At 51.0% G+C, this 24,608-nt stretch overlaps 10 protein-coding genes across 10 annotated transcripts; 3 read left to right on the forward strand and 7 right to left on the reverse strand.

Annotated features, from left to right (window-relative positions):
• Positions 1 to 571: 571 nt before the first annotated feature.
• Positions 572 to 2,469, reverse strand: P168DRAFT_333700 (amidase; the record flags this gene model as incomplete). The annotated part of the gene is made up of 6 exons (XM_024841682.1): positions 572 to 672; positions 739 to 805; positions 860 to 1,705; positions 1,769 to 1,921; positions 1,985 to 2,107; positions 2,176 to 2,469. The coding sequence occupies 6 exons, from the start codon at positions 2,467 to 2,469 to the stop codon at positions 572 to 574; spliced, it is 1,584 nt and encodes a 527-aa protein (XP_024690891.1).
• Positions 2,470 to 3,014: 545 nt separating this feature from the next.
• P168DRAFT_306455 (Zn(II)2Cys6 transcription factor) lies at positions 3,015 to 4,691 on the reverse strand (the record flags this gene model as incomplete). Its single annotated transcript, XM_024839032.1, has 3 exons — positions 3,015 to 3,902; positions 4,004 to 4,608; positions 4,661 to 4,691. The coding sequence occupies 3 exons, from the start codon at positions 4,689 to 4,691 to the stop codon at positions 3,102 to 3,104; spliced, it is 1,437 nt and encodes a 478-aa protein (XP_024690892.1). The 3' UTR covers positions 3,015 to 3,101.
• An 803-nt stretch (positions 4,692 to 5,494) lies between these two features.
• Positions 5,495 to 8,305, reverse strand: P168DRAFT_44536 (Zn(II)2Cys6 transcription factor). Its single transcript, XM_024841951.1, has 4 exons — positions 7,889 to 8,305; positions 7,652 to 7,822; positions 5,720 to 7,597; positions 5,495 to 5,636 (listed from the first exon to the last, which is right to left on the reverse strand). Exons 1-4 carry the CDS (start codon positions 8,061 to 8,063, stop codon positions 5,623 to 5,625), a joined length of 2,238 nt encoding a protein of 745 aa, XP_024690893.1. The 5' UTR covers positions 8,064 to 8,305; the 3' UTR covers positions 5,495 to 5,622.
• Positions 8,306 to 8,764: 459 nt separating this feature from the next.
• On the forward strand, positions 8,765 to 9,993 carry P168DRAFT_44570 (uncharacterized protein). The gene is made up of 4 exons (XM_024841952.1): positions 8,765 to 8,911; positions 9,027 to 9,092; positions 9,149 to 9,392; positions 9,470 to 9,993. The coding sequence occupies exons 2-4, from the start codon at positions 9,030 to 9,032 to the stop codon at positions 9,829 to 9,831; spliced, it is 669 nt and encodes a 222-aa protein (XP_024690894.1). The 5' UTR covers positions 8,765 to 8,911; positions 9,027 to 9,029; the 3' UTR covers positions 9,832 to 9,993.
• On the reverse strand, positions 9,847 to 12,512 carry P168DRAFT_333750 (asparagine synthetase B family protein; the record flags this gene model as incomplete). The annotated part of the gene is made up of 6 exons (XM_024841683.1): positions 9,847 to 11,062; positions 11,124 to 11,315; positions 11,364 to 11,625; positions 11,678 to 11,761; positions 11,817 to 12,274; positions 12,347 to 12,512. The coding sequence occupies 6 exons, from the start codon at positions 12,510 to 12,512 to the stop codon at positions 10,155 to 10,157; spliced, it is 2,070 nt and encodes a 689-aa protein (XP_024690895.1). The 3' UTR covers positions 9,847 to 10,154.
• An 864-nt stretch (positions 12,513 to 13,376) lies between these two features.
• On the forward strand, positions 13,377 to 14,269 carry P168DRAFT_320848 (uncharacterized protein; the record flags this gene model as incomplete). Its single annotated transcript, XM_024840401.1, has 2 exons — positions 13,377 to 13,805; positions 14,093 to 14,269. The coding sequence occupies 2 exons, from the start codon at positions 13,377 to 13,379 to the stop codon at positions 14,267 to 14,269; spliced, it is 606 nt and encodes a 201-aa protein (XP_024690896.1).
• A 566-nt stretch (positions 14,270 to 14,835) lies between these two features.
• Positions 14,836 to 17,088, forward strand: P168DRAFT_257570 (methylisocitrate lyase ICL2). The gene is made up of 6 exons (XM_024834560.1): positions 14,836 to 15,302; positions 15,369 to 15,657; positions 15,710 to 16,122; positions 16,171 to 16,594; positions 16,665 to 16,918; positions 16,975 to 17,088. Exons 1-6 carry the CDS (start codon positions 14,906 to 14,908, stop codon positions 16,980 to 16,982), a joined length of 1,785 nt encoding a protein of 594 aa, XP_024690897.1. The 5' UTR covers positions 14,836 to 14,905; the 3' UTR covers positions 16,983 to 17,088.
• An 848-nt stretch (positions 17,089 to 17,936) lies between these two features.
• On the reverse strand, positions 17,937 to 18,508 carry P168DRAFT_329249 (uncharacterized protein). The gene is made up of 2 exons (XM_024841445.1): positions 18,401 to 18,508; positions 17,937 to 18,308 (listed from the first exon to the last, which is right to left on the reverse strand). Exons 1-2 carry the CDS (start codon positions 18,482 to 18,484, stop codon positions 18,009 to 18,011), a joined length of 384 nt encoding a protein of 127 aa, XP_024690898.1. The 5' UTR covers positions 18,485 to 18,508; the 3' UTR covers positions 17,937 to 18,008.
• A 245-nt stretch (positions 18,509 to 18,753) lies between these two features.
• Positions 18,754 to 20,735, reverse strand: P168DRAFT_257572 (DUF3237 domain-containing protein). Its single transcript, XM_024834561.1, has 5 exons — positions 20,525 to 20,735; positions 19,945 to 20,436; positions 19,573 to 19,893; positions 19,218 to 19,512; positions 18,754 to 19,162 (listed from the first exon to the last, which is right to left on the reverse strand). Exons 1-5 carry the CDS (start codon positions 20,591 to 20,593, stop codon positions 19,134 to 19,136), a joined length of 1,206 nt encoding a protein of 401 aa, XP_024690899.1. The 5' UTR covers positions 20,594 to 20,735; the 3' UTR covers positions 18,754 to 19,133.
• Positions 20,736 to 22,323: 1,588 nt separating this feature from the next.
• On the reverse strand, positions 22,324 to 24,216 carry P168DRAFT_240231 (MFS transporter; the record flags this gene model as incomplete). Its single annotated transcript, XM_024833703.1, has 3 exons — positions 22,324 to 23,331; positions 23,387 to 23,776; positions 23,830 to 24,216. The coding sequence occupies 3 exons, from the start codon at positions 24,214 to 24,216 to the stop codon at positions 22,324 to 22,326; spliced, it is 1,785 nt and encodes a 594-aa protein (XP_024690900.1).
• Positions 24,217 to 24,608: the final 392 nt, after the last annotated feature.

Below are 24,608 nucleotides of genomic sequence, written 5' to 3' on the forward strand. Positions count from 1 at the left end.
AGGCCAGGAATCCGCTGCGAATGGGACGCCTGCAGCGCGGCAGGCTCAGAATGGGACCAAGGGGAATCGTACGGCTGGTGTGAAGAGACGTGGTCCGCACACTCGCTCGTTGTAGTTTCTTGCTTGATTGGTTGGATTCTTGATGGTGGTTTCCTGATTTCGTGCTTATCGATGGTGGCTTCTTGATTTGATGCTTTTTGATGGTGGTTTCCTGATTCAGTGGATTCTTGATGGCGGTCTCCTGATTTGATGGTTTTTTCATGGTGGCTTCTTGTTTCGTGTTATTTTCTTGTGTGATCAATTATACTTATGCCAATTATCATGTGAGCGATCTGATCCGCTCGTAGTATACAACCAGTGTGGGTTAAACAAACCGAGTAAGTTATATATTAATAAAACATGACATGTTCGTCTTATCATGTGCACCGCGACTCTCTAAATTGAACTCCTCACCGAGGACATACAAATGAACCATAGCGAATTTGTGCAACCGATATTAATTTCTAGCAACCAAGATTGAAGGAGGTTACTTCTTTGAGTAAACAAGGAGCCTGGCATCGAAACGAGAGGTTCATGAGTTGAGAACCTCAGCAATAGTCTCCGTCGCAGAAAGAACTTCCTCGTCCTGGAACTGCCAGCCAACAATTTGCACATGGCAAGGTGCTCCGTCAACTTCATCAATGTTGACTACATTTCATTTAGCCTGGGTTGTAATGTCATGCTCTTAAGGTAACTCACATCCATCCATTTCCGCCGTATCCAGTGCTTTGCTGGCATGTTCGTAGGGAATAACGCTCGCAGGAAACTAAATGTCCTTGTTAACAGGGCCGGTTGACAGTCACCCGCGGGCTTAACTCACATCAAGAAAATTCCAGATCAAAGTGTATACAGGAGCCCCGTACTTGTCATGCGGTACGGCTGTTCCCCGAGAAGCTGGACAAAGGAGAACGTCGAGCTGGTTTTCCCGCCATACCTTGCCCCAGTCTTCTCTGTAGTCCTCTCTCTCGGCGATGAATTGCCACACATCGTCTAGTGAATATACATCCTGGTTGAGTAGAGCTGCTGGATTGAGTTGGCGGACACACTCGACTGGATCTTCTCCCGACTCTGCTAGATACTTGGAGATCGTGTCATTAGTATCCAGCATAAGGGACCGCGTCGCTCCGTTTACTCCTGTGATTAGGGGCGGAGCGGTCACAATAATAACCTCATGCCCAGCACTCTTCAGCTTAGCTACCGCAGCCTGCAACGCCCGGGCGATTGGAGGGAAAACCGGAAACATCGGATCATTCAAGAAGACCCCGATGGTAAGCCGTGTCTTCCTCGGGATCTCTCGCCATGGTACGGCCAAGGCAGTGGAGTCCCTCAGCCATGGCTTGGAAAGAAGAACCGATCGAACAAAAAACGTCAGGTCCGATGCAGATTGGGCATGTGGCCCAGCAGCAGGGAGAATCCCCGGCCACCCTCTTCGGAGTAATTCTTGTTGGCCTCCATACGGCACGCGATTGGTAGTGGGCTTGAACCCGTAGATACCATTGCATAGAGACGGGACTCGTATCGAGCCACCGATATCACTCCCAACTCCTAGGATAGATCCCCTGATACCTACTAGTGCTCCTTCGCCGGAGCTGCTTCCACCTGCGGTTAGACTCAGGTTATGCGGGTTCATGGTTGTACCGAAGAGTCTATTGTAAGATTCGCATGTCTATTGGGTTTCAGGTGAAGTCCGGAAGTGAGAAGTGAAGAGGTACAGGAAGAAACAACTTACGAAAAGTGTCTGAGGCACGTTTGTCTTGACGTACAATACTGCGCCTCCCTCGAGGAGCATCTCGACCAGAGAAGAGTTTTTGGTCGCAGTTGGCTTCCTGAGGAAGGAGATAAAGCCCAGTGTAGCTGCTTGGCCTTCTATCATGAAGGTGTCCTGCACAAAGAATAGTCAATGATATGATCTTACGTGTCAGACCCAGAGCGCAAAAGTAAGTACCTTCAGACTTATCGGAAGGCCGTGAAACGGACCCATCGGACGTCCGTTCTTCAGGATGTACTCGTCGAGTTCCTTGGCTCGCTCTATTGCCTGCTCGAAGAATATCTCGGTCAGGCAGTTAGTCTACAAGGCTAGAGGTTAGTCTCGGCGGTAACTAAGTCAAAGCAGAAGAGGGCGAGGAGCAACCTTACCAGCTGCTGTGCAATTGCAGCCCGCTTGCAGAAAGCGGTAGTCACTTCCAACGAGGTGATTTGACGAGTTGCAAGCAATCCAACGAGCTTTTCTGCACTGTATGTCTCTGTGATTTCAAGTTCTCTTGGGCTGAGAAGAGTGGTTCTCCGCAACAAGTCAAAGGCACTAATTGAAGCGTCTGGACGAACAAGTTCGGTCAAGTCGCTGGAAAGTTTCCATGCTGGAGGAATTTGTGAGGCGCGATCAATGAGCTTTTGATCTACTAGCGCTTGCCAATCCTCTGTAATAGCCATTTTCGAAGCGTACAAGTTGGTTGACAGATGGGTAGAACTTGAAGATAAGAGGGTGTAATGGAGCGAAATCAGAAATCTCTTGTAGAATGAATGAACCTAGCACAGTGTACGACTTTATATATTCCTTGAGACTGGAGATCACGCAGGCATTCTCTAATGCATCCGTAAAGAATGGAGCCTCTTGAACATCGTACCTAGATATAGATATCCCCGAGGTCGTAATCACAACCGATTGGCTTCTATAAGGATCGCCAAGCAAAAATGCGCAAATATCAGTGATTGGTGCCCGCGCCAGATTACTAACTGTTTACAGCATGAACTAAATCTCGGAGTGATATAACTCGGGCTTTGGGTTATTCGGTTGTTTCAATCAACCAACTTCTTCCTCACAGGGGGCGCTTGAACCCCCAGAACGTCAAGGACTTTGCGCAAATATCAATGATTGGTGCCCTCATACGAGCCACAGTCTTGTAAGAACATGTCGCAATATAAGATAGTGCATAAAAGAGTACCCACAGAGCTCAGAAGTGTCTAGATATCTTTTTGTAGCCGAGTGGTATTCTTTGCGACAGAACATTTGAAAGCCGTTTCTCGCATATCTAGCCTCACAAAATGGACCGCATATGTTATTATCAACCTTGCCAAGGATGAAGAGTCCTAGGATTCAGGAAAATGCCTTCCCCTCTCGCGGCTATTATCTGGCGCTGGTCAGAGTCTTGCTTCATCAGTGACGCATCTTCCTCAGTTTCGACTAGAGTCCCAATGATCATTGTGGGCCACGCCGCAAGGTAGTTCTTTGTCCATCTCACATCTAGAATCAGCCGGCGCACTAGACCCAGTGCGTGTTCTCGTCGTCTCGAAGAGCCAAAATTCGATAGGAAGGAAGTTTCTAAGCTTAAGCCATCCGGTAATGTGCTGAACCTTTCTAGAAGAATCGACGCAGCCAAAACGTACATCACAGTCGTATCATCCACAGGGTTCGGTTCGATGGGGACCGCGTTATAAGAGACTGAGTTATCAGAGAAAGCAAGCGGAAGCAGCCAACTCTCCCAATCGCGCATTTCGTGTTGTAAAAGTGACACGAATTCGGGTATATAATGTGGCAGAGGGCCATGGCAAAGCCGTGCGATTCGGGCGATGAATCTGCAAAGGGACACAGGAATGCCCAGGATAGGCCTGTTGGCTATTGGGGGCGAGTCAGGAAAAATGGAACATTGAAACGCTTCATTCCAAATCTCCTCGTCCACTCGTAATGTCCAGTCACTAGCGTACCGGACTGAGAGCATGAATAGTTGGTAGAAAATACTTTCGGCAATCACCCAGTCGAATGGGCGGTTGATTCCCTTCAATGCGAGACGCGAACGCAGCAAATGCATTGCTCCGACAACATGTTGGGCGATATCTTGACTATAATCGGACTCTCCGGTCAAATGCTGTTATGTTTCAAAAACATGTCAGTAAGCACAAATAAGTAGCATACTGAATCTTGATTCGGGTTACTGATGGGCCTGAACCGTCGATAGCACGCACGTACCCCGTAAAGATAAAGTGACACAATCGAAAGCATCAGCGCATCGTATCTTCCATCGCAGGACGTAAAGAAATCGTTGGGGCAGGCAGCCGTGTTGATACTCTGAAAAGCCCGATAGACACTGGACACCGTCGCGGAGTAGTAATTGAGGGCCACTGCTTTCAGTCGCCTGTCCAGAGTGAGGCTGTATAAGTGTAGGGCGCTGCATGCCAACACGCCCGTCCGGGCTGCTTCAAATCGAACACTTAACTCCTTCCCGTATGAGATGCAGTCACCCTGAAATGCTGGATGACCTGTGGACAAGAATAGCAAGGGACAAAGCCTCTCTACAAAATGGGCTAAGAGGCGTGGTTCCGAATCGGATTCGAACACCCGCGCGATGATTAATTGTTGATGAGATGGACTTGTATAAGGTAGTTCACATGGCGCAGTATCTCCATAGACATATCGTCCAGCCCATGATGGATCATGGGCTGATCCGTGGGGCCGGAAGCGATGTCGTTTGTCCAAATGCTGCTCTGCGGAAGGCCAGTGGCACTGACGGCCGGACTTGATGCATCGCTCACATCGAGGCTTGCTTTCATCGCATTTCTTGCGCCTCCGCCTGCCTACCCGTTTGAGTAAGTATCTCTTCGCTCATTACATACAAAGACCGCTTACAGACTAGACACCCTGTCTTGGTTCGCAGCATCGCAGCAGGCGTATCAGAACAGATTACAATAATGTTGACTTAAAGGGATTTGGAGAGCTTGGCTACACAATCTCCTAATGCAATGCCACGCTTAGTCATTTATTCATATCATTGTATTTCATTTCCTAACATGATTCACTACCGAGTGGTTCACCCTATTCAAACGCGTAGATTAATTAGAACTCTTCTTCAACCACCTATCATGCTGCCAATCGGTGCTCAAAGCCTTATCAATTTAACAGAGCAAGAAGTAGGATCTGTTCTGATCCTGGAGACCCCTGGAGACCCCAATCTAGTCTAATTAGACACCTAGTTAAGATATATATATCATGGTAGGGTAAAAATTACCAACTTTAAAGTTTGATAACTTTACCACTTTTGCAGATATAAATCTATAATATAAGGGTATCATCAGTTGTACTTGTTATTATATATTTTATTTTCGAAAATAACAAATATCTAAAGCAAGTCATATTGTTGGGGAGACCCCCAGAATCCGCCCCAATCCGGCCGGGTGCGGGTTCGGGGCGCATCCTGAAGCCAGCCCCCAAACCGCGGCCGGATTAGGGGCAACCCCCCTTGAAACCCGACCCAACCCGCACCGAAAACAACCCCACTGGGGTTCGGAGATGAGGAGATGACTGGGAGAACGTGAGAGAGGGTGGGGAAGAGACATGTTATAGGCGCCTGGCTAGGCAGGGTGAAAAGCGAGGGCGCCTGGGCGGGACTGTAAAAGGGAGCTATTTTCGGCGTTGTTTTGGTGGCAAGTGTCAAACATCAGGGCCGGAAGATGATGACGAACGGCGCTAGGTGGGTGATGGTACTTGGACTGTGGGTGGTGAAGTGCTGGCTCGCCTTCCAAAGTTACGGTTGGAAGTGGTCATTTTGGTGTCATTTTCACAGGTCCTCATATCCTAGTTGTGAATTTTGTTCATCCAAGAAAGACTGTCTCGAGTTAGTTATGTGCTTTGCCAGTGAATTGGGAGTACTTCAGGCGCGAGGGAAAAAGAAGAAATGTGTTTCCATACCTTCCCACCCCCATTCTCGCATCACAGTAAGCCAGTGTAAGCGGCCGCGTATTGTTTTCTCAAACTCGATATTTTCCAATGGGGATGCAACCGAGTTTCGCCGGGAGCTGCTGCCCACTGCACTTCTAACAGAAGCCCAGTCATCAGCAGTAGATAAGCTTCCGTACGAGAGCCCGTCCTTCCCAAGACCATCGCACGCAGAGAAGCTTGCACGCCCGGAAATGCAGAACTGTCGTCGCTGCTTCTCTGCCTCGAACGCATCGCGACGAGCCCACACCTCTCGCACAACCTCAATACACCGATCTATAGAGCCTAGCATCAGGCGGGACTGCACGGCCGTCCATCGATTTAGCACCCACTGCCGGTCTTCCTCTTGGTCGGTCTCACACCCGGCTGCTAACAGCGGGAACATTTGGATGATGGTCGTCCGCGAGCTCGGCGGCACAGTCGCCAGCAGGATGAGAACGCGTTTAGCGAGGTCAGAGGCCGGCTCGGACGGCATCTCCGGAACGGCCTGGTGGAGGTATAGTAGTGTCGCCCAGCGGTAAGCGTGCGCGATCTGGATACTGTGCTGGACTTCGGAGGTTGGGTCTTCCGGTGGCTCGAACCACGCTGGAGGCTCCCATTGCTCGACGAGCCGTTTCAGCTCGATGGCATGTGAGACGAGAGAGATGGAGTTTGACTGCATCTTGCGGGCGCGCTGGATGAGTCGTGCCACGCGGTCGATTAGTGGGAATAGAGTGGTGGCACACCCCATCAGGGGATCGATCTCGTGCACCGCGTCCCGCGGGTGTTGGAGGATGGAGACGTTCACGTTTTGGTCCCCGCAGCCCTCCCGCGAGGTGAGGTGCGCAATTACGTCCATGTATAGCCAGGTGTTGTAGAGGAATCGGACCCGCTCGAGATCTTGCCCGGTGATGCCGCTTTGTAGTCCGTATCGGACCACCTGTGAGACTAAGGCTTTCGCCCCTCGCAAGTGCTGGATGCATGTGCGAGTGTGTTGGTCCCAGGTATCGGCGAAGGCAAGGGCTAAGCTCGTGGCTAACGCGGCATCGGCCCTCATGTTCTGGATATCTTGGACCATGTGGGTGATGCTTTGTCGCATGTGATCTACCCCGTGGACTCGCTGCGCTGGATTCTGCTTGCTGGAGTGGAACGCGGCCAGAGCAAAGATGGCATGGTATAGGGCCGGGGTGTCCTTGGCGAGTGGCCAGACCAAGGTCCGCCAAGGATTTTCATGGACCCCATCCTTCACGGAGAGGATCCCACAGGTGAACCGATCGAACTGGATTACCAGAAGCTCTGGGCTACCGGTGCTGAAGATTGGTTCCGTAAGGAAGCTCGGGACTGTAGGCATCGTGGAGACAGTCGAAGTAAGATCCGTTGTAGGAGTATCCAGGGTCGCGGGTGCGGCAGACTGTCGGATGATCTCATCGATGTCATCGTGCTCTCCTTCGAGGAGGGCAGAAAAACTGAAGCTTTCTGATGCTGGGGTGCTTTCTTCCGCGGAGCTGCCTAGGGTGCTCTGGTCAGAACTCATCCCGAGCTCCACACCCGGGGGCGATAGATTCGATAGCCATGGGCACGGGTCTGATGGGATGATCTCCGGCAGCAGCGGAATAGGGGCATCATCTTTAAAGCTACCTAACCTGGGGTCGTCAAGGCCATCTGCCGGGAATGGGAAGCTATCTTGCGCAACCGAATGTCGCTTGGAGTGGCCACGGGAGCCCTCCAATCCAGGTACACGTCCATGCGTGGATGCAGACAATCGCCTCAAGTGGCTCGGTTTTGCCGCACGGGGTTGATTTACCGATGCTAGTCTCGTTGGTTGCGCTGTCGATAGACTGATATTGCCATTGCCGCACCGTGATGAGGTAGCTAGATAGACGGTCAGTGACCAGGGCTCCGCGATACTTAGATTGGTGAGCTAACTTCTTTGAGGTTTCGCAGTCGCAACCTTGCCAGCAACGTTTGTCTCTTCAAAAGGGCGCCATTTGAAGTCTTTCTTGTATCCTCCACATTCCACATTGCGTTTCTTACACTGCAAGCACGTGGGCTTGGACTCATCGCATTTCAGCCGTTTAGTTTTGCAGGTTATGCAACCTGAACAAAGCGATTAGCTCTCCTCCATAGCTTCTTCTAACAAAGGACGGAGTTGACATGACATACCATTCCTACTTTTGGACTGTTTCGGCTTGTTAGTTACCCCACTAACCGGGGCTTGGCTCGAAGCCGTTTTCCGGGTAGAAGTAGAGGCGGACAGAGAAAGCTTTCTGGAAGACGAAGCCAAAGGAGGAAGGGGGTCTAGGATAGCGGACGGGGACGGGATCTTGATGTTCTCCATTCCCAATTGTGAAGCGATGACATCGGTACCGTCAGCGTGCGAGGAGACATGGAATTGGGCTCAATACTATACAAGTAGTGTGCAAGGGGTCTGAGAGAGCAGGAAATTAAATAAAAAAAAAGAAATTCTTTTTTGGCTCCCAAAAAAAGCAAAAGATGGCGGTGAGAAGGACAAAGAATAGTGAGGTGTGAGGGGCGTTCTTGTCCCTGTTCCTTTCTTTTCTTTTCTTATTTAATTCGCAACGATCGAGCCAACGATGGAAGAGATAAGAATATACAGTGAGGGGGAGCCGTTGATCCACGACGACGCCCTAAGCGATAGATAGATAAATCGCCCGATAATCTGTTGGTGATCCGAGAGCGAGCTCAACGGTGAGGGGAAGGGCGTCATGGGCGTGATAAGACTGGCGCTAACCCCGTCAACTGCGGAAACTGCTGCAGCGAGTTGGAGGCCGGAAATTCGCCGATCCTTCGGTAGGCTCGAGCTCAGGTGGGATGCGACTGGTCTGGACTGGGCCGGACAAGACCCCGGGTTTCCATCGGTAGTGTGAAAACTGTGTCAGGTCGGAGACGGACTGGGTCTCTTTTATGCATTATTTGATCATGGATGGAGGGGCGAGGAGGAGACCTGCAGGACGAGGCAAGAAATGGACGGATGAGCTGTAGTTGCTTTTTGCTTTTCTTTTCTCTGCCTGAATCTACCCTCTTGACTTTGACACCACCAGGAAGGACCATGGATGGGAGGCGGAATTGTCAGTCTCACTCACGGGATGGACTCGAAGGCAGTCAATGAGATGAAGTGGGAGACGCCACCAAGGAGGATGGTAGCTTTGGGAGGGGGGGAGAAAGGTGAGGAATTCCTCCGCGTTCCCATTCGATCAGCTCGCCGATTCTATTAGGTAAGGTAGCCATCGTGACATCCTTACCTTACCCATGATGGGATTGCCAATGTCATCGTCTTCAGGCAATGCGAGGGACAGTTGACCACGGAGTACTCCGACACAAATCATGTTGCAACTCCGAATTCTTGGTAGAAACCCTCCGAGGAATCCATGAATACGCGCCAATTAACAGACTAGGGCAAAGTGGGACAGAACCAGATATCGAATGAATTATAAAGAAGTGGAGGATGTTCTATTCTTGGGAAAGTTTCCACCACGGGAAGAAGTCCGACTCGTGCCTCTCCCACGTGACGGAGGCTTCTGCAGCTCAGCTGTTGATTCTGACAGTCTGTATGTCTACTCTTCTTCAATCCACCAATCCTGTTATATCCTTCCTCGTCATGCCTCTAGTTTGGGACTGGTCGAGATCTCACGTACCAGCAGGGCGGGTATTGGTCTTCATCTACAGTCTAGATGGGTCATGGACATGTCTGACGCCTGGTCTGGCATTCAATCAACCTTGCAGGAGGAACCCTGCTTATTGTTATCCTGCCATCCACAGCGTGTGAAACACGTTGTGAGACGGACGAACTGATCGATTCTGATTGCCTGACAGACCATGCCGTTGGTCCGGAGCTGCTGAGGAATACGAGGCTGGATGGAGCTTTGACTCCGGCCAAGCTTCATCAGCCACCAGCCCCGTATGACTTGGGCATAGTGATGCTGCAATTGAAGGCTATGGTCGTCAGCGGCGGCTACTCATCTTTTGCGCCTGATTGGAAAGAGGATTGGAAATTGGACTGGACAACACGCATCTACCTGGGATGGTTATGGGTGTTCATCTCATGGACAGACCATAGGTTGGAATCAGTGGATGACATGGCTTGACTTCCTTCTATGTCTTCTATTATTTGTCTCTCTCTCTCTTTCTTTGTTACCATTTACTTAATTTCATCTTTTCTCTGTTCTGGTTTTATCACTGGTCAAACACCCGACTTGTAGATTTGCTGGTCAACACGTGGGTCTACCTGATCCGACGGCTGAGATTGAAATACATGCCCTGCCTATCAGAATGTCAAGCTTCTGCAGTGCACCTACGGATCCCACTTTATCCAGCCAGGTGAACACTAGACGGGATAACCGCTTTCCTCGTGTTCATGTCTAGGTTATAGTATGAGTTTTGTGTCAAATTTATGCTCGCATGTATACCGTCACTCCGCAGGAGATTGCCTAACCTGAATTCCCCTATTGCTATGTGGCGGGTGAGCTTTCTCTACCCCGAATCGACGTCCTAGAACGACAAATTGTGCGGTTCCGAGTGCTTGCTGAAACGCCATAGCATCCCCATCACGGAACGCGCGGACGAGACTATCCTGCGTTTTCTCCCAGTCCATGAAGCCAAGCTCTTTGACATTCTCCTCCGTCAAGAGACGCTGTAGCATCTTGTGTATCGGACCGCCCTCCTTAAACTTGGATGGTCCGACAAAAGGATGCTTGGTGCGGTTGTAGATCTCCTCAGTAACGAAAGGCTTCATGGCATTCCGCAAGATCTCCTTCTCCCGGACACTCTTTTGAACCGGATCATACTTCATCTTCAGGCTGGGAGGGATGTTATTTGCGTACTCTGTCACATGGTGGTCAAGGAAGGGAGCCCGCGTCTCAATCTGATGGATCATGTCGATGTTGTCGCCAAGATAGCGGAGGATGTAATTCGCCAGGATGATCTTTGTCCAAACGTAGGATGCAGTGTTTAGCGGATGCCACTTGTTCATGATTCTATCTAGAGTCTGTCCGCCCAGACTCTCCGTGAAAGAGGTATCCATGGGTGTCTGTGCGAGATCACGAGCCCACGCTGCCAAGGGAAAAACCAAGACATGAAACATGCGGCTCGCTATTGTTGTGTGATTAAGCATACGCGCAGTGGGGGCCGGGGTGTTGTTCGCGAAGCTCTGGTCGAACTTGTGTGAGATGGCAGCCAATCTCTGTACTGCCTGGTCCTTCATCGCGTCAATAACATCGCTTTCGGGGAAAATAGCGGATGGCCATGATGGGTCTTTCTCAAGGAGAAAGTTCAGCATGAAGTCTGAATATCCCGAGAAGTGCTCGTCGGATCCTTCCCCTGTTGGTCCGGGTGTGAGTTTCGTCTTATAGCGGTGGTCATCTCGCGCAGATTCGCTTACCGGTAAGAATAACCTTGAGACCCTTGGCGTGGGCAGCCTCTGCTACTGCCATTCGTCCCGCGGCGTTCACATTCGGAACGGGGGCCTCGCTGTGCCAAACGACATCTTCGAGCCTGGAAGCAATGGCCTCTTCGTCCATGTGTACGGAATGAAAGTCCACGCCCAGCCACTCGGCAGTGCGTCTTGCGATATCTGGGAAGCCCCGTTAGACATGGCTGCAGGAGAAATAGGCTCACTCACCCGTCTCGTCAAGTCCACTATCTTTATCAAACTGGACAGTGAAGCAGCTCATATCTGAAACACGCCTGCTGGAATCATTTCCTAGATTCTCCCCCTTTTCTATAAGACTGGCAACCATGCCGGCAATAGCGGAGGAATCTAAACCGCCACTCAGATATATTCCCACGCCCACATCTGCACGAAGACGGATCTGCACGGATTCTAGCAGAAGTTCTCTCACTTTCTCAGTGACCTCTTCTTCAGTCTCCGGGTAAATACCGTTCTGTCGGGACTATAAGCATGATATCACGGGAAATAGGGATAAAGCCTCCTACCTTATCAGGGTACTCCAGATCCCAGTACGTCTTGACTTCAGGCGGTCCAAACCCCTTACTAATCAGATACTGCCCAGGTTCGACCTAAGCAACAATCAGTACTCATCAACATAGACCAAAGACCACAGGATCAACGCACCTTATACACATCCTTAAAAAACGTTCGATCCCCATAAGCCCAAGTCAGCCCAGCGACAGACTTGACATCCCACTCAGGCTTCCACCCATACGGCAAGAGCGACTTCATCTCTGTCGCCACTAGCAACCGATCATCGACAACAGTATAGTACAGCGACTTGACCCCGTAGCGATCACGCGCCGAGAAGAGCAACTGGCGCTCGGCGTCCCAAAGAACGAGGGCGAACTCTCCCCGCAACTTTGAGACAAACGATATCCCGTAGTGCTTGTACAGGGCGATGACAATCTCGCAGTCGCTGTGGCTTTTGAACGCGTACTCCTGGCTGAGTTCTTCCCGGTACTTCTCGTGGTCGTAGAGCTCTCCATTGACGATGGCGTGGATTGAATTCTCCGAGTCGTGGAATGGCTGGTTTCCCGCGGGGCTGAGATCGATGATGGAGAGGCGGACGTGACCGAGGCCTGGAGGCGTGGTTTAGCGTGTATGCTTTGGTTGGGTGGAAAATGAAGCACGACGGTCACAATTGAACATACCCACTCGTAAGTCCTCACTGAGCCACTGGCCGCGTGCATCAGGACCACGATGCTTCACTAGCTCTAGACTGTCGTCGATTTGCTTGCTTAGAGCTGGGGCGTTATCTTCGCTATTCCGCGGGATATCATTCCCACCGAGTCGGAGAAACGCTGTCAGACCACACATTTCAAAATCTTCCTAACTAGACAGTAGACAGGTCAGCTAAGATGAACAATCTCTGAGGGGGAAAGATCCGAGAGAAGAGTGACCAGAGTGAGGAGTAAAGTATCACAGACCTTTCGCTCAGACAGGGACGATGACCAGCTCTGAAGGACCTTGAGATCCCTTGCTTCAGACACCACGTATTGATCTCAATTTAGCGAAATTGATCAATGAGAAACCACAAATAGAAAATGACAGGATGGAATGGGGCAGTGGGCGCGTCTTGATGTGTTTCCATCAATTAGACTTCAAGCAATACAGTCAGAATATTTTCGGTGCATGGACTGTACATGATGTATCACACTTGCTGGCACCAGTAGACAATAGCCATTCGCACACTTGTTCTGCACTGTGGGGCTCGCATGATAATCATTCCTCTTCATGGATTGATGGTGATTATAGATGGGCTTGTACTTGTAGTTCTAGTACCAGTTTCTTGTGTATATTGTGACTTTATTGGTGCATATAGATATCCATGGATTGGTTGATCCGCATTGTTATGTGAGATCGGACGACCATTTTTCATTGAGGACAACTTAAGCATGATTTTGATCTTGATATTGGGATATGTATGGAGTACTCATTTTTAACTTCTGTACAGCAACTGAGTACTCTAATCACCGGGTTTGGTTTAAGGAATCGTAACATTATATATGAATGAATCACCCCAGTGACTGAACCGCTTCTCATCCATCACTCACTTCACCATTACCAAGTTGTCCTCTTCGCACTACAATATAAACTCCTTCTCCCAAAACCAAACATGCATCATCCGCATCTCCCAGCTCCAAATCTCAACCCACGACACAGATCCTAAGCCTCCTCACAATGAACATTACAGTCCCCATCTACGCCCAAGGCCCCAGCTACGCCAACCTCCGCCATCCCAAATCCTTCCCCAGATTTACCACCCTCCCCGGCGATCCACCCCCAGGTCTCGAAAAGGACGAGTGCGACATAACCTACTACGACCTTCAGGAGGTGGCAGATGACCCCGACCCCGACGCCGATCCCATCCGCCACTGGTGTCTACTGGCTGAGATTCTAGCGTTCATGCGCTCCGCTGAGATAACGGTCATCATGGTACGCGACAAAGTGGGCCGCATTGTGCCGGTCAAGGTCGAAACCGAGGAGTATGAACAGACTTTCCCGGTTGAGCAGGTCGTGCCGGGACATGCTATTGCGCTGCTGTACTCGGTGCGTGAGACTTATAAGTCGGCTTTGATAGTTCCCGTTGATGACACTGAGTGGGTAAAGGTGAGATCTCCTGTCTGGAATACTATGCTTGTCTGCTCTGAGACACGGCGAGACTAATAAGAGAGGTATTGCAGATCTTTCCCGTCTCACTAGGTGACCTGTTGAAAGTGAGCGACAGCGTCCAACTCTAGCCAGCGCAGTTCGCGATCCACACCATGTGCTATGTATGTGAGAAGATGGGGGATCCGTCGCGGCGGTGTTCGGAGTGCGGCATCATTGTGTACTGCAGTAAGGTTAGCAAAAGATGGATGCATTCCTCTTGTGACTTGCGCTGACTGCCTGTGTAGGAGTGCCAGCAGCAAGGCCAGAACAGTGCGCGCCATAGACTGGAGTGCCAGATCGTTGCAGATGAGGACTTTCGGTTTATGATGACTGCTAACTGGCGGGTTTTTGAAGAAGATTATTACTTCTTTCCTACCAAGCGCGAGCCACTATTTCCGGGGGCGTTGCACTATTCTTATTAAATGAAATGGTCTGGATGGATGTTTTAGTTGGAGTTGGTTCGAGGCTTATGTGAACTGGATATGTTGTAATGCTGTCAGGATGCAAAGCGGGTTGGCGATCGGACAAGGATGGTATTTCCTCAATCATAACTAGTCAATTTGAAATTAGTTGAATCATACACGCCTGTTCTCATCCTCCGTAGCTATCCTTAGAGTAAGCAATCGACCGTATCTCAAGTCGATACGGTGTTATTGTACGGCTCCCCATGATCCGGAGTGCGGCTGGGCTCGGCATTCCGACAGTCTAGGCTCGGCGGGGATCTTTAGTACGCCATAAAAACAATGAAACATAATAATAAAAATAGGAAAGAAGTATATAAAAAAGATTATAGGTATGTATAATAATATTAACAAAATCCAGAGGAACATCCGATAATCGGCATAAGGGCCAACGGAACGTGGGGAAGCGGCGCCACTCAGGCCGAGGTTGGGGCGGCGATCGGCCGTCATCCTACTTGAACAATACTGGGGAAATCAACTGAGCTGACTAGTTATTCTCCATCGTCACACCCCTCTCTTCTTCTCTTCTTCTCTCCTCCACTCTCCTCTCACACCTCTTCCCCCGGTGTACTTCCCTTTCAATTCAATTCATTCGCAATGTTGCGATCCATTCCCCGCCAACTCCCACGGCGCATCCCCGTTGCTCGTGCCGCCCTGCGCTCCTTCACAAGCGGTTATCCGCGGATGTCGCCATCACCGCTCCCGGCCGTCCAGCCGCCCGTGTCGACCGTCCTCCCCTCCGACTCCTACCAGCTTCTCCCCCTGGCGGAGAAGGCCGGTGCCACCGAGGATGCCCTCTACGAGCAGCAGCTGAAGGATGTTGAGGCCTGGTGGAGCTCCCCGCGGTACGAGGGCATCAAGCGTCCGTACACCGCCGCCGACGTGGTCTCCAAGCGCGGCTCGCTGCAGCAGACCTACCCCAGCTCGTTGATGGCGCGGAAGCTGTTCAATCTGCTCAATGAGCGGGCTGCGGAGGGAAAGCCGGTGCATACCAGTATGTAACCCCGGACTGGGAGGATAAAAAAACAGCGAACGAATTCCCAATACTGACATCCATCAGTGGGCGCCATTGACCCCGTGCAGATGACCCAGCAGGCCCCCAACCAAGAGGTCCTGTACATCTCCGGCTGGGCGTGCTCCTCGCTGCTCACTTCCACCAACGAGGTTTCTCCCGATTTCGGCGATTACCCCTACAACACCGTCCCCAACCAGGTCCAGCGACTGTTCAAGGCGCAGTCCATGCACGATCGGAAGCAGTGGGACACCCGACGGAAGCTCACGTCGGAGCAGCGCAAGTCCACGCCCTACGTGGACTACCTGCGGCCGATCATTGCGGATGGTGACACTGGGTATGTTTGGTTCAAGAACCTAATATGAGTGACTAGTGCTGACGGTTTGCAGACACGGTGGACTCTCCGCCGTCTTGAAACTGGCCAAGCTCTTCGCCGAGAACGGTGCCGCCGCCGTCCACTTCGAGGACCAGCTCCACGGTGGCAAGAAGTGCGGTCACTTGGCCGGCAAGGTCCTTGTCCCCATGAGCGAACACATCAACCGTCTGGTGGCCACCCGTTTCCAGTGGGACCTGATGGGAGCCGAGAACCTGGTCATCGCGCGTACGGACTCGGAAAGCGGAAAGCTTATCAGCAGCGCCATCGACACGCGCGACCACGAGTTCATCCTCGGTATCACCGAGGAGGTGGAGCCGCTCGCCGAGACCCTGCAGGCCATGGAGCGGGAGGGCGCTGCCCCTTCAGAGATCGACGCCTTTGAGCTGGACTGGGTCAAGAAGCACAAGCTCGTCACGTTCGACCAAGGTACGTAAGCTACGCAATTACTCCAACCGCCCATACTAATAGCGTTAGCTGTCGACGCCCACCTCGAAGCAGAGGGCGCCCCCCAGGCCGCCCGCGACGCCTACAAGAAGCACGTCCAGGAGCACCGCGACCTGTCCATCTCGCGCCGCCGCGTCCTCGCCAACGACTACTCGAAGACGCCCGTTGTCTGGTCCTGCGACAGCCCGCGCACCCGCGAAGGCTTCTACCACTACAAGGCTGGCTTCCCGGCCGCCACCAAGCGCGCCCGCGAGTTCGCCCCCTACGCCGACCTCCTGTGGGTGGAGACGGGCGATCCGGACGTCGCCAAGGCGGGCAAGCTGGCCGGTGAAGTCCGCAGCGCCTTCCCGGGCAAGAAGCTGGTATACAACCTGAGCCCGTCGTTCAACTGGATGGGCCAGGGCTTTACCGAGGAGACCCTGAAGTCATTCATTTGGGATCTGGCTCAGCATGGGTACCCCCTCCCCCCCCCCCCTCTATCTCTTCTCTCCCTATCAAATCGAACGGCAGCTAATTAACTGTAGATTCGTCCTGCAACTCATCTCCCTGGCCGGCCTTCACACCAACGCAACCATCACAACGGAACTGTCCCGCGCCTTCAGAGACGAAGGCATGCTGGCGTATGTGAAACTGGTGCAGTCGCGCGAGAAGGAGCTCGGCGTCGACGTGCTCACCCACCAGAAGTGGAGCGGCGCGCCGTACATGGATGGCATTATGGGTGCTATTCAGAGCGGAAGCAGCAGCAGTAAGAGTATGGGTGAGGGGAATACCGAGAAGGGTGAGTTTATCTATAGATGGGTTTGTTGAGATGGGAGATGCTAACGGATGATATAGGTTTCTAAACTGATGGAAGGGCCTTGAGAATGATGTAGATGTGTTGTTCTGAAAAGGGTTTGCGATATTAACGTGACATACTCTAGCGTGTAAATAAATACAATGAAATCAGCGAATATAAAACAATGGACTAGCACTAAGTAATTAATTGTCTTCACATGGGTGACGCTGCACGTACCCATAGTATCTAGTATAATTCGTTACGCTTACTCCTGGTTGAATGGTCCAAAGGCCGTCAGATACGGAGTACCGCCGTATGTGTGTATAGTAATGGATAGGTGTATACGGTGTTGTGGTGAGGTCGGCTTGAGCTAGAGTGGTATGAATAGATGTCCAAGATATAGATATGGGTATAATACTGCATATAAATAATGCAGGTATTATGCGTGAAGTCATAAGCATGACGGCTTTCTTTGATCAACGAGTCGCCTGGGATAGTTAGTTCCTCCTTGTGTGGCTGATCAGGTACTGTAGTTAGTTGTTAAGTTAGATAGTAAGTAGTAGATACATTATCTACGTAGTACCTGTTTTAAGTATATAGAGAGATATGTTGATCCAACAGTTACTGATAGTTAGGTACTATACTCCATACGCAATAAGCCTATTTCTTCTACCAGGTAAGGTATATACACAAGTACGGATAAATAGTATTCGTATGATTTGTGCTGGTAATTACTGGATAATAAAGTATTATATCGATTTAGGTTTAGCGTCTCGGTGTATATATGTTTTACTCTCATTATGCGTCACTGTTTTCGGACTCATTTTCACTGCTTTACTCAACTATACTTCTTTCTCTTGATTTCTGTTCTTGTAGATTTTGTCTTGTTTTGTTTTGTGAGTGAGGTATCTTCAAATGATATGGGATGTTGAAGAGTACGCGAATAGCCAGCTCGCCCTCACACTCTCCAGCGCAGTCAGTCTACAATCAAAGAAGAGAGATAGATAGTTATTAACCACTTAAACAAGTTAACTTACCCTCATGAATCATGATACAATCAGAGTTATATATCCCCCCATTCATGAAAAATAAATCAACCAAGACCCCTCCTCTCCAACCCCCTCAACCCATCTCTCCTAATAGCCTCCACAATCACAAGTATATCCCCCTCCACAAACTCCTCAACCTCATCGCCCAACCGTCCCCACAGATAGAACTTATCGCCGGAGTTGAAGATAGTGTGCCATCCCTCGGTATCCTCTATTACCGGCTGGCCTGGTTCAAGATCGTAGGACTCGGCGATGACTTGCCCGTTTGAGTTGGGGCCGATCCATTCTTCGTGGTAGAGGGTGGGACTAGGGGGATGGGAGGTCCAGCCAGGAGGGTCGGTGAACTACTCACTCGGTGAGTAAAGGATTGTTTGATTGGGAGGTGATGAATAAATTTGAGAGGGGGTAAAGGTAGGTAGGTAGATAGTATACGTACTGCTGGTAGAGAGGTGTTCGTATTCATAGATGGCTGCGATTGATCAGCCCCGGAAAGTGGAGTACAGGTTCTGCAGGGAGGCATTATCGCAAGGTAGACAGACCCGCTTGTCAGATTGTTATTGTACCCAAAGTAGTTAGTGAAGAAGGATCATCAACTTAAGATATACCTGAACGATCACTCCGTCGGTATCATTACTCAGGTTGGAGTATTATAACCGAATACACATGTGTAGGTACTGGTCGATCGTACTGGGTTATACCGGGACGGACGCGGTTTGGTACGATTGTTTACTTCTTCAGCCCAGTATATACTCTATAGATCAATCTGTCTGTTGGGTATTTGTTTAATTACTTTGATGTATTGTGTAGTTTGTATCCCGTGACTCTGTATATCCTGTTATCTGGCAGGTACTCTACACTATCAATACGAGTTTTTCCATTCTGGTTACAGATACAGGTATCCCGCCTAAGGACCAACGAAATAAAACACGAAGCTCAAGAACTGCACCGGAAACCGAATACCCTACACATGTAAAGAAGTGAAATAAATAGTCAAGGTCAGTGGCCAGCCCCGGCCACTCCATGCGTATCTGGGCACGCCTGGAGACGGAAGCGCTGGACAAAGATGTCAGGACCAAGCTGAAATGATGCGCAACCGACGAGATCAATTTCCCCATCAAACACATATTACTCGCTCAAAAACGGACAAACAAAAGCGCAATCGTAACACATCAGTTGACGCGGAACGAGTCAAAGATCACTGCTTTGGTTAGCTTTGCACGGTGATGCAGCGGTACACTGGACATGATGCTAACCTTCTTGGCCCCGGCGGCACCCGCTGCCGATCCACATGAGCGTGTTCAAGAACGCGTAGCGCTCGTCCCCGGTCTCCATCGAAATACAGACGCGGTACTTGTACGTGTTGGGGTTGACCGTGTCGGCCGAAGTCTGGTCGTTGACCTTGTCCAACACGTCCTTGGCCCCCGTCAGCCATCCTTGGGTCTTTGCGACAATGAATGCGGGTGGGTCGTCAGCGGTCTGGAGTAGGTAGTTCGCCTGCAGGTTCGTGGCCGACTCTCGCGTCACGATCTGAGAATCCTGTCCTCCGGGCTGAGGATGGTTAGCTTCATCTGTTCATACGTAAATCCTAATAGCAAAGGAAGAGCTCACCAGAACGATACCCTTGCCCCACCGGCCGGCCCACTGCCCCCCAATGAAGGTCACCCAATCCCTCTGACCCCAGATACTTTGTCCCACGGCGACCTTGGGGTTCATCTTGATGCTCATCCGGAAGTCCAGCTCCAGAGAGGGCGCCGGGATCTGCAGCGAACGCGCCACGTCGCCTTCGGGGAATGTGTGAAGCAGGTTGTTGGCGGGGATGGAGTCCTTCATAACGCTGAGGTAGGTAGGACACTCGAGAAGGTGCTGGCGCTGTCGGCTGGTGTTCTTGGCGCGAACCTGCTGGCAGTAGATGCATTGTACGGACAGACACTATATCTCCCATCAGCATCCCGCGTTCCTTTATTCCGCCGCGCGTCTTACCTTGTCTTCCTCCTTAGCGCGAAACTCGACAAACGCCGCATGTACGTCATCTAACGGAGGGGCGGGGAGACTGGTCGAGGAGGTCTTCGGTTTGGACGACGACTTGGGGGTGGTCCGTTGTGCCTGCTGGGAGGCCGAGGAGGCGGAGGGCGCACCCGTGGGAGCGGTGGTGGGCAGCGAGGCACGGCCTTGCATGTTCTGCAGCGGGGTCTGCATCGGAGTGGCATGGGGGTTGACGCCGTTGGACATCATGGGTCCATTGGGAGTGGGCAGGGCACCGGGGCCCGGGCCAGCGCCTGGTGCGGTGGCCGCGGCGCCATTGGGGGTGGGAGGGTATCCGTTGGTCGCGGTGATGCCGTTGGGGGTGGATTGGGACTGGGCCTGGGGATTGGCGTGGCCACGCAGACCGGGGCACTCGAGGAGATGCTGCTTCTGGCGGGAAGTGTTCTTCGCACGAACCTGCTGGCAGTAGATGCACTGGACGGAGAGACACTGAGGGACGAGGAAGGCGAAGTGTTAGAGACGCTGGGTTGAACCGCGGGATGAAATATTACGAGAAATACGGCAGTCAGTCACGCACCTTATCGTCTTCCTTGGCGCGGAACTCGACGAACGCCGCGTGAACTTCCTGGTCGACGGTACGACCCATGTTCACGACGAAGGGATTGAATAGATCGATGGTGGGTGGATGGAAAGGATTAACAGGACTAGAGATTAAAAAGAGATGAAATTGGGGAGGATATGATGGGATATGATGGGGGGGAGGAGATGGGTTTGGGGGGAGACTCGAGGGGAGAGGGTGAAAAGGGAAGAAAAGTTGAAATGAAAGAGTTTTGACGGGGGAAGAACAAGACGAGACGAGACGAGACGAGACGAGACCAAGACAGGACAAGACAAAACGGGTCAGACTTACATAACTTACCGCCCCTATCAATTGATTCATTTATTCCATTTGAGTACATATCAACCAGTTAATTATTGTTATACTCTTATTTACTTGTTAATAATAAATGGTCTTCAAAGAGAGATATTAATATATATGAGATTCTACATCAATCCTATGAGTGTTGAAGATATATCTGTAATACAGTACTACAGACGCGTACAGAACAGACAAGACAACACAGAAAGTCTAATCCCGTCACGCGGCTTCAGCCCCGACGCCGTCTGGTCTTTCTTAATGCACTGATGTATAATATTGACATCTAGATCAAATCAACTGGGCCTGTAATACATCTGTATTCTATTGTCTCTATCATCTCTAAATACTTACCAGCACAAAGAAGATAGACAGCAAATACGTGGCAATACGAATACGGCTTACCGCGTATGGTCTCCTCCCCATTACGGTTCGGTTTCCGCATACCAATCCACGAGTACTCCAAGTACATACAGTATGGAAAATACTGCTGGTCGGATGTAAGAAACATCGGGATATTGGACAATGTTACGACATCGATTTGAACGATCCAAGCTGGATTAGACCTTCTCATACCTGTTGAGTGTTCAGTGTTGGAGGTCCAGCTCAATCATCCCAGGGGTCGCAGATCGTGGCTGTGTTTGTTCTTCCTGGTGCCTAATAGCCTCACCGAGGAATGAATCAATCCTACAGTGAGCAAAGAAACAGACATAACGCAGTATAGGTGTAAGATAGGGTCTTTTATCCATGGAATCAATTGTTGCAAATCTTGATATCTCTGCAAAGCACTTGTTCTAGGGTCTTATATATTAATAAGGCAGTGAGGGTGTATCCTGATGACTATTGACCTACTCGGCTGGTATTTATACTATTCGTCTGCCTGCAATGATCTGCATGGTCTGATATTATAACAGCCTTGTTATTACTACGTAATTGCGTATTCATCTTCTATAGCGTTCCTATTTGGGAAAAGCGTGTGTTATCCCGCGTAGCATAAGGTGCTGGCTTATAAGCTTGCGGTGACATCGCATAGTCGACTTAAGATATAGATCTGGGATCCTAGGTATCCTAATGATTTAGGATAGTTCGACCATACTCATTTAAAGGGAAACTTCTAAAAAAGCAGCCATGATCAAACTAAAGGTAAGACGCGAGAACAACGCCGATGATACGCGTCGAGGTTTATGAACTTTGAAAAGAAGCACCACTTGGCTACAAGAAGTATGATCGCATTTTTGTGCTTCGTAAGTAATCTTGTCTAATTGTATTGCGACAAAAGGTTGGTTAGTAGGATTAGAGCTAAATTGGTCTAATGCGAAGGAAGGCCCAAGCAGGGTATTTATTCTGACATATTCATCAAGTCCATTATATGCATAACAACCCATTAACCATTATATCGCATAAATCAAGCACTTTTATCATGAATCATTCCCTTCTATTACCCCTCATCCAAGCCAGTATTATCCCGCCGCATAAGGACTCATCTTCCGCAACTTCTCCCCATACCTCCACAGAAAGATCGGCGCCGGAATCCCCAGCCCCAACGCAATAAACGCCAACAGACTATTCCCCCACCCATACTTCAACGTCTTGTACATATAAGGCGCAAACAGCGGAAACCCGAACCCCGCCAGCGAGCGCAGAAACGAACTGGCTGCCAGCGCGCTGGCCGCAAACCGCGTGTAGGCGTCGACCGTGTACGTCTGGATACACTGGAAGGTGATAATGTTGCCCATTCCGAAGAGGAGCGCGCCGATGTTGGGCGCGATCCAGTGGACGTGGTTTTGGGCTGTCCAACCGTAGATGAAGAGGCCTGCGGGCAGGATGACCGCTCCGATGTAGAGGAGGGGAGTGCGGAACTCGGGACGGCCGATGTTGTTGTTGCGCGCTTTGAGGCGGCGGTAGGTGCGGTCGTTGAGCGGGGCGCAGAGTTGCGAGCCGAACCAGAAGCCGAGGCCGAGGGAGATGTAGTTGAGGCCGCCGATGCCGGTGGACTCGTTGTAGTATTCTGGGCTGGTCCAGAGGGTGGGGAAGGTCGAGAGGACCAGGTACATGATGCCGTAGATGTAGGCCATGTAGACGGCGATGACTTGCACGATGGGCTGGGTGAGGAGGAGGCGGAAGGGGCGGACGAGCGATGTGCGGAGGACTTGTAGGAGGGTCTTGTTCTGTCGTTCGTCTTCGGTTTGGTAGGATTCGTCGCCAGTGTCCTTGCGGAGCTGTTTGGCGCGATCGCGCAGGATCCTTGGGCCGTACGTCTCGCGCAGGAAGAAAAGTCCGGCGAATTGGATGAAGGCATCCACGATGGATGTCGAGTAGAAGACCCAGCGCCAGGTGGTGTTTTCGGCGATGAAACCGCCTGCGATGGGCCCGACAGCTGGACCTAGGAGCGGGGCGAGACTGTAGATGGCAATGCTTTTGCCTCGCTCTTCCGGGCGAAAGCAGTCGGATAGGAGGCCACCACCGACCTGTAACTAGTCAGCTCATAACTTATAAACGGCGATAGCGGCGTGTTGCACTCACGGCCAGTGGGGCACTACCACCCAGCCCCGAAAAGAACCGGCAGACGATAAGCTGTGTGGTGGTCTGCGAGACGGCACAGCCAATGTTGAAAACGAGATAGACCAGGTTGGCGAGCTGAAGGACGATCACTCGGCCGTATATCTCCGACAGTGGGCCCAGAAATAACGGACCAACAGCATAGGCCAGGACGAAGATAGATAGAGCCATTTGGATGACGACCTCATCATGGATCTTCAAATCCGCCGCCAGAGACTGCAGCGCCGGGGCAACCATGGAGGACGCAACGGGCGAAATGAAGGTAAACATAGAGACGGTGATGGTAGCCGCCCATTTTTTCTTGTTGGTCCAATTTTTCGGGTTCTCTGGGTCATCGGATCCATTCCACTTCACCTACTGGGCGTTAACCATGACCACGAGGCCGCTGGTAGACAACGTCTACTTACCAGGTATGGATCGCGCTGTGATCGATCTGACCGTCCCGTCCCGGACTTCTCGAGTTCTTGATGCGCACCAGCTCCTTGTTCCAGATCGACATCACGCTCGTTGACGATACCGTCTCGAGCTTCCAGGACCGGTTCGCTGCCATCCTCGTCGTTGGAATCATGGCTGTGATAGACAGATTGGTCATCTAAGTATCCAGCGGAATACACCCTGTCTATACGAGAGGCGCTGGCGTTAGAACGGGATCGCAGCCTCGACTTGACCGAGTGAGCTAGGCCAGGACGTGACGATTGAGTCTCTGTCCGCGAGAGTTCCGACTCGGTGTGTGAGTGGGAGGTGGAGGGAGAACGAAGGGACTCCGATTTGCCATGATCGATCTCTTTGGACATAGCCTGTATTTAGTCACTAGTTCGTCGGTAATCAATGATCATAAAACCAAATAGGAATCAAGTACAAAACCAGATGGGATAAACGGTCTATCAAAAATGGGGGACGGCATGGCATTATACCCTAGAGAAAAGATTGCCCGCCGGTGATAAACGACGATTAACCCCGACCAGGGCCAACAATTGCGGAGATCATAGACCCCATCATTGGCCAGGCACAGAAAGCTTGACGTGGAATTTTTCTGGGTCAAGACTTGAACTCCACCAAACCGGCTTGAAAAAAAAAAAACCTCCGCGGCGGCTAGGCCCGCAATGACTGGAATTATCACCAAGTACAAACGCGGTCGAAGGCTGAACGAATGATGATGGAATGCAACGAAGGCCCCAGGCATCCA

This window comes from Aspergillus campestris, assembly GCF_002847485.1.
Source record: "Aspergillus campestris IBT 28561 chromosome Unknown P168scaffold_10, whole genome shotgun sequence".
Classification (NCBI taxonomy): domain Eukaryota; kingdom Fungi; phylum Ascomycota; class Eurotiomycetes; order Eurotiales; family Aspergillaceae; genus Aspergillus; species Aspergillus campestris.

Bases quoted from the DNA above. Each gene is read 5' to 3' on its own strand.
- P168DRAFT_44570 (XM_024841952.1), top strand. From the start codon at position 9,030: ATGCGAGGGACAGTTGACCACGGAGTACTCCGACACAAATCATGTTGC. The intron at 9,093-9,148 runs GTAGAAACCCTC...ACTAGGGCAAAG, and splicing joins GTTGCAACTCCGAATTCTTG to TGGGACAGAACCAGATATCG. The intron at 9,393-9,469 runs GTATTGGTCTTC...TCAACCTTGCAG, and splicing joins CTCACGTACCAGCAGGGCGG to GAGGAACCCTGCTTATTGTT.
- P168DRAFT_257572 (XM_024834561.1), bottom strand. From the start codon at position 20,593: ATGGGTCGTACCGTCGACCAGGAAGTTCACGCGGCGTTCGTCGAGTTC. The intron at 20,437-20,524 runs GTGCGTGACTGA...CTCGTCCCTCAG, and splicing joins GCGCCAAGGAAGACGATAAG to TGTCTCTCCGTCCAGTGCAT. The intron at 19,163-19,217 runs GTTAGCATCATG...TAACCAAAGCAG, and splicing joins GTGCCGCCGGGGCCAAGAAG to TGATCTTTGACTCGTTCCGC.
- P168DRAFT_257570 (XM_024834560.1), top strand. From the start codon at position 14,906: ATGTTGCGATCCATTCCCCGCCAACTCCCACGGCGCATCCCCGTTGCT. The intron at 16,123-16,170 runs GTACGTAAGCTA...TAATAGCGTTAG, and splicing joins GCTCGTCACGTTCGACCAAG to CTGTCGACGCCCACCTCGAA. The intron at 16,595-16,664 runs GTACCCCCTCCC...AATTAACTGTAG, and splicing joins TGGGATCTGGCTCAGCATGG to ATTCGTCCTGCAACTCATCT.
- P168DRAFT_329249 (XM_024841445.1), bottom strand. From the start codon at position 18,484: ATGCCTCCCTGCAGAACCTGTACTCCACTTTCCGGGGCTGATCAATCG. The intron at 18,309-18,400 runs GTACGTATACTA...CCGAGTGAGTAG, and splicing joins CGAACACCTCTCTACCAGCA to TTCACCGACCCTCCTGGCTG.
- P168DRAFT_44536 (XM_024841951.1), bottom strand. From the start codon at position 8,063: ATGGAGAACATCAAGATCCCGTCCCCGTCCGCTATCCTAGACCCCCTT. The intron at 7,823-7,888 runs GTATGTCATGTC...CGCTTTGTTCAG, and splicing joins ACAGTCCAAAAGTAGGAATG to GTTGCATAACCTGCAAAACT. The intron at 7,598-7,651 runs GTTAGCTCACCA...CCGTCTATCTAG, and splicing joins GACTGCGAAACCTCAAAGAA to CTACCTCATCACGGTGCGGC.